We start from the raw sequence: 6818 nt of genomic DNA on the forward strand, positions 1-6818 counted from the left end.
ATCAAAATACAAGGCAGTACAAGCTACAACTRATAAACCAGATGGAACCAAAAAAGCCTTGGGTATCTGCTTACCTGGAGTACTATGTCCCTTTCATTCCGTGTGATGTTAACAGTATGGGGCTGCCCATTTGCCATGTTTCTGTGGTCAACATCAATGTTATATGGCTCTCTGGTGCCTCCTAGGCTGTACCGAATTTGTAAATTCCCTAGTAAAAGAAATGTGAAAAGCACCCTTAGATATTTTGATCTTTTTTACCAGATATTTTCCCCTCTTTATTTTACACATATGGCTGCTATCATTTTACATTTAAATCACCCTCAGAGGTGGCCTCTGCWGTAGGAGAATTTAGTTAAGAAGAGATGGTGTCTAAGAAGTTACACATTTTAGCACATCCAGAAGCACTACATGGTTGAGATTATTATTCTTGCTTCAGTAAAATTCTTTAAAATTAAAAATGATACAAGGCATGAGGTTTTCTAAACTATTGATATGTATACAATAAAGTTAGAATTACAACAAATTAACAGTGACATTACAATCTACACATGAGATTTTCTTGCTCTCACATTTAATTGTTGTTAATGGGTGACCGTTTAGATTTTTATGGAAATTTGATAATATATGGTGAAAAGGAAATCTCAGGTTATATTGTTAGAGAAGTTTAGTCAGAAGTGGTTAACCAATATTCATGACAGTCTTCCAGGCAATTTTTTTTTTTTCCTAAACAAAACTGTTCCTCTGGAGTGTCTGTTTTTTCATAGCAAAATTCAATATTGCATTAAAAGCACACTTTCTGAAATGGGAAATGCAGACCCAGTTATTGATCAAAACCTGAAATATTCTGACTCAAAAGAGCACTCTTAGACCTTTAGAGCTGTAGTTTGGATGTCTGACATGGAATGCACCCCCTTTCTTCCCCATGAAGGGGGAACATTATGTGGCACGAGGAATACTCATATTAGCCTATCCCATAGAAGAGAATAGGAATAGAAATCATCCAAATTATGATTTTCATGAGACACTAAAGCACTGTTTGGAATTAAGATAATATTGGGTTTTCATACTCAGAAAGTGGGCCAAAAACAACCTTCAGCCATCAAAACAATTTTAGGATCTTATATATAATGCTACACTGATATTTTGACCACCGTATTAGGCAGGCAGAGTTTTAGAAGAGCTGAGCACATAACACTTCCCACTGACTACCAGTGATATTGCCACGAGTTCAGTAAATATTAACTATTTATTCAGATGCCCACATGTGGATACCTACTTGTCCTCTCCATAGCACTAGTTCATTCTGTGGATCTGATTATTACACCAGGGTTTCTGTTTGTTTTATCAACTGCATTGAATTGAACAGTTCACAAAACCTAGTAAAACAGAATAAAGGTTCAGGCCCCATGTGTTTTGCTTTTACATTGCAAGGGTGAAGAGATTTTCTCATTAGTTCAGAGCTTTGCTGAATGTTATTATCAACTATGCCTTCAACAGAGAAAGCCCAGAGCAGTAGCTTACCAGATGGCTTGACAAGCACTGCCATGTAGTCCTGGGTATAGGAGCTGATGTACAGTAGGACACAAGGGGACTTGGTGGTGCTGAAGCTGAAGCTGAGCTCTTCTTTATTCAAGTTGAGGTCTGGCACTGTGGTCTCAGGGTCCATAGAACTCAACAGCGTCCGGCTAACTAAGTCCTTCATGCTGGTCCCTGGAGAGTGAAAGTTGTAACGAAGCCACATTCCCTCTTCAAAAAATGCCCCAACATCTTGAAAATAAAAGCAAAAAAAGAGAAACTGAACTTGCTGACACCTTCTGGATCAAACGTATTACTACTGGACTTGAGCAGTACTAATCTGTATGTGTTTCTACTGCTGCATTATTCAAGCATTTTGCCAATATTTAGGTCAGGAGCCTCACAATTTTCCAGGGAGAATGAAAAGTAATATCTCCATTTTATTGATGGGTACCTGAATTTGTAGAGCAATTGAAAGATTTCCTTTGGGTCACACAGAAATCTACACTTTTGTCTCATATCAATGCTGCAGACCAGAAGACCATGCTTTCTTTATTCTTATCAAGGTCTTGCAGTAGACAATGCTCAAAAGAAGAAGGTACAAGGAAGAGAGATTTAAGAAGCACTACAAACAAACACTGTCAAGGAAAAGGAAAACAAGAAATTCTAACTAGCAAATTCTACTGGACTTGGTGTAATCTCCAAAGGAATGATGGCGATTCTAGCCCTTGAAAATTGTGAAATAGGATTGGACGCAACACTAGAAAATGATCCCTTGTTAGCACAATACTTCAAGCGAATTGCATAAGCAGGATGGCTTACGGGAGGTAAATAGGGAGCTTGACTCATGGTGGAGAATAAGGCATGAGACATCTGAACTGTAACTCCCAGGAGCTGTTAAACAGCCAAAGTTTTTCAAACCATTCTGAGACAAAATGTCATATTTCAATAATGTTGACAGAAAATAAAACTACTTTTGGCAGAATTAATACTTTCAGTTGAAAAAGCATTGTTATTACCTCTCATAATAATGCAGTCCTGCCTACTTCTTAACATTAAACACATAGTACAAGACTGACATTCTTACAGTGAAAGCTGACTGTGACAGCCTCCTAAGGCAATCACAAAAACAGTTGCCTGCCATTAGTGGCATACAGCCTTCTAAGTGATCACTGGACTGGTTTCCTAAGAGAGTCATTATTTAGTGATACTGCAGTGCTTGTATAGGCTTTGCTATCTGGGGCAACATCATTAAAGGAAATTTTAAATTACATGTGAGCTTTAATAAGAAGGCATGTTTATGAATATTTCCTAATAAAGAACAATGAATAAATATTATGAATATAGCAAATCAGTAATGTATATAAAAATGGTTATAAGCAATGCTCAGAGTTGACCACCATTTAAGAAAAAAATCTTTTGTCATTTAGTACCTCCTTATAAGTGATTTATAAATGCAAAGCCAACACAGATTGGTACCAAACTATCCATCTAAACTTCTGAAAAGACATCATGCTGTCTTTATTTGAACAGAAGTTTCATTTTATCCCCTTCTGCATTTGGAGTCTTCATGTCCCTTACACGATTCTGAGCAAAGGTTTATCASAAAACATATGAAGCAAGATGTTGATTTTATGAGCTGTGTAGTGATACAAGGCAAGTCAGAAATGAGTCCTCAGACTTTATTCAGAGTAGCTGAGAACAGAAAAGATAAGAAGATGGGTAGTATTACCATAGACTTTACTGATGCTCCTTTTCAGAATTTTGCTAACTGTAGTGCTGGAAAAGCTGTATGGTTTCCTGTTACCACGTAAAAGTTCTCCAAAACTCAAAATATAATAGTCMCTGTCACTGTGCAGCCACATAAAATAACTACTCAAGTTGTGGTCCCAAGGTGCTATAAATAATTTGATCATTCTGATAGGTTTATCACTGTCATTTTATAGGAGATATCTTAAATCACCTTGAAAGCGTTATGGGACAGGTAATTCAGTTTAACAGCTATATTTTGCAGTAGACCCACTTAAGTACTCCTGGATTAAAAGTTAAGGGCCCTCTCCTGAAAATACTTCCCCAAAACCTTGATGCCTTCTGCTATTAAGAGTAGTGTTGAAGATAAGTGGTAGCACTTAAAAACGTAAGTAGTATAGACTGCAGCTCTAAATATTTGCAAGACTGGCTTAAAAATATCCTTATGACCATTAATTTATTCTTCTTCAACTTCTGCTTATAGCTTTATTTTATTTTGAAAAAAAGACATACACAAGCRGATCCTCCAGCAGACACTGCACCAGTTATAGTGCCACTATGCCGGCAGAGCCATGGACCGGAGGCGCGGGGCAGCCTCGCTGCCTCACACTGCAGGGAGCACAGCCCCTGTCGAGGCCCTGGTTATACCCAGCACCTATGACCAGAGTGTATCCATGCAGAATTATATTTGTGTCCTTCCCCCTTCCCGCCTGTTTACTCTGCTTGCCGTGCCTTGCATTTTAGGGAGCGATCTGTGGGATTGCCTGGCATTACACTCGCCTGTTGCCTCACACGCTGGAACTACTGGAAGCTTCAGCTCCTACCTGAGCACTGCTGCGAGGCTGAACAGGCAAGCATGGGATGCATTTTCCACAGCTATAAATGTTATTAATTGCTACTTAAATATTCATTACTACAAAGAAAGCTTTAAGTAAACAGCACTGTCTGAAGTGGTAAGATTTGTTCTTTTTCCTTAAAGATTTCACAACAGAGCACAGAATGTTCTGTAAGTTTAACTTGATTTATGCCAAGAAAGTACTTTCCAGTATAGCTGTACTATTACAAGGGTACAAGCTATTGCAACGAGCCTTAAAATCCTCCTCACATGCGTATCACTTCTCTTAAGAGGAAGGACACAGTTCRGTTTGGTTGTGTGAATAAATTAGGCCCTCATCAGCAAGATATTGAATCCCCTCAAGTTCCAGCTCAGCAAAATAGTTAAGCACATGCTTAACATCCTTTGCTGAACGAAGCAGACATCCCTACTGCAGCAGGACTACACGGCGCTCAGTAGCACRCAGGAGCGGACTCTAGCAAATATTAGAAAATATTAGAAAAAGCTAAAAGATAATCTTCTCTATATTGAACTCAGGTATAAAAATGACTTTGAAATGCTAAGGGGTGATCAGTGAAGAAATTACCTGCTTGGAGGCCCCAAAAAAAATCATCTTTGTGAAACTGATAGATGGAATATCAAAGTCCTTCATTCAGCAAAGCATTCAAGCTGCCTGAAAACATTTGGATAAAAGGAAGCACAAGCCCTGCTGATGAAATGTGGAGCAGGTTTCCACATACCACTCTCTGCTTTCTTCTGGAGGATTTCAAACAAGATATATGAAAAGAAGAGACTTGGGAGATCAGGCGTAGTAAAGGGTTTCTCTGCAAACTGCCCTTTCAAGACAAAAGCTTTGGAGAAATGAATGTGGGGGTAGCAAATCAGTTTTTTTTGGATAGCAGTACAGGCATACCTCATCTTGGTTTATTGAGCTTTGCAGATATTGCGTTTTTTACAAATTGAAAGTTTGTGGCAACCCTGCATTGAGCAAGTCTATCGGCACCATTTTTCCAACAGCATGTGCTCACTTCATGTCTCTGTGTCACATTTTGATAATTCTCACAATATTTCTAACTTTTTCATTATTACTATATCTGTTATGGTGATCTGTGATCAGTGATTAATGTTGCTTTCATGCCTGCTAACACAACATCCATTCTGCAGCCTATGGATCAAGGAGTAATTTCGACTTTCAAGTCTTCTTATTTAAGAAATACAAGGCTAGAGCTGCCATAGATAGTGATCCATTCCTCTGATGGATCTGGGCAAAGTAAATTGAAAACCTTCTGGAAAGGATTCACCCTTCTAGATGCCATTATGAACATTCGTGGTTCATGGGAGGAGGTCAAAATATCCACGTTAACAGGAGTTTGGAAGAAGTTGATTCCAACCCTCATGGATGACTTTGAGGGGTTCAAGACTTCAGTGGAGGAAGGAACTGCAGATGTGGTGAAAATAGCAAGAGAACGAGAATTAGAAGTGGAGCCTGAAGATGTGACTGAATTGCTGCAATCTCATGACAAAACTTTAACAGATGAGGTGCTGCTTCTTATGGATGAGCAAAGAAAGTGGTTTCTTGAGATGCAATCTACTCCTGGTGAACATTGTCGAAATGACAACAAAGGATTTAGAATATTACAGAAACTTAGTTGATAAAGCAGTGGCAGGGTTTGACAGGACTGACTCCAATTTTGAAAGAAGTTCTGTTGTGGGTAAAATGCTATCAAACAGCGTCGCATGCTACAGAGAAATCCTTCGTGAAAGAAAGAGTCAATTGATGCAGCAAACTTCATTGCTGTCTTATTTTAAGAAATTGCCACAGCCACCCCAGCCTTCAGCAACCACCTGATCAGTCAGCAGCCATCAACATCGAAGCAAGACCCTCCATCAGCAAAAAGATTATGACTTGCTGAAGGCTCAGATGATGGTTAGCATTTTTTAGCAATAAAGTATTTTTTAATTAATTTTTTAATTACATTGGTTTTTTAGACATAATGCTATTGCACACTTAATAGACTACAGTAGAGTGTAAACAAAGCTTTTATATGCACTGGGAAATCATAAAATTTGTGTGACTCGCTTTATTGTGATGTTCGCTCTATTGCAGTGGTCTGGAACCAAACCTGCAATATCTCCGAGGTATGCCTGTACATATTTATAAACCAATATACAGTGAGGTCATGCTCTGTTGACAGACTTTGCAAATACATAAAGGTTGGACTAGCTTTGTAGAGAAACCCAGGATAGGATTTGTGGAGCATTAGAAACAATTTTAGCAAGCAAGATATGTATCCCCAGTGTGAATTGTACGTATTTTACAAATCTATCTGTTTTCAATTTGAAGAGGGACAAAGCAAAAGCAGATCCAAAACTTCCATGCACAACATAAATGTACCTAGAACTGAAAAACTTATTTTGAGGGTCAGATTTCTTTGGTCAGCTCCTCAATGTCCCCCTTCCACTTTGCTATTTTTATTTTCATACACTCTCTTACAGAGACATGGTGGGATAGCTCACATGACTGGAGTGCTGTCATGGATGGCTACGTGCTTTTTAGGAAAGACAGGCCAGGAAAGCAAGGTGGTGGAGTTGCTCTTTATGTGAGAGAGCAACTGGAATGTATTGAGCTGTGCCTAGGGGTGAATGAAGAGCGAGTCGAGAGCTTATGGGTAAGGATTAAAGGGCAGGCTAGCATGGGTGACACTGTTGTGGGTGTTTA

At 38.8% G+C, this 6818-nt stretch overlaps 1 protein-coding gene across 1 annotated transcript in view; it reads right to left on the minus strand.

Annotated features, from left to right (window-relative positions):
* CNTNAP2 (contactin associated protein like 2) overlaps positions 1-6818 on the minus strand; it is a gene marked incomplete at its 5' end in the record, with an annotated part of 659794 nt that overhangs the window by 79259 nt on the left and 573717 nt on the right. Inside the window, 2 exons of the mRNA XM_026074688.1 lie at positions 75-208; positions 1522-1767. Coding sequence (XP_025930473.1) covers positions 75-208; positions 1522-1767 — 380 coding nt within the window. The remainder of the gene's footprint in view (positions 1-74; positions 209-1521; positions 1768-6818) is intronic.

The sequence above is a fragment of the Apteryx rowi genome, unplaced genomic scaffold (genome assembly GCF_003343035.1).
Source record: "Apteryx rowi isolate R43461 unplaced genomic scaffold, aptRow1 scaffold_395, whole genome shotgun sequence".
NCBI classification, from domain to species: Eukaryota; Metazoa; Chordata; class Aves; order Apterygiformes; family Apterygidae; genus Apteryx; species Apteryx rowi.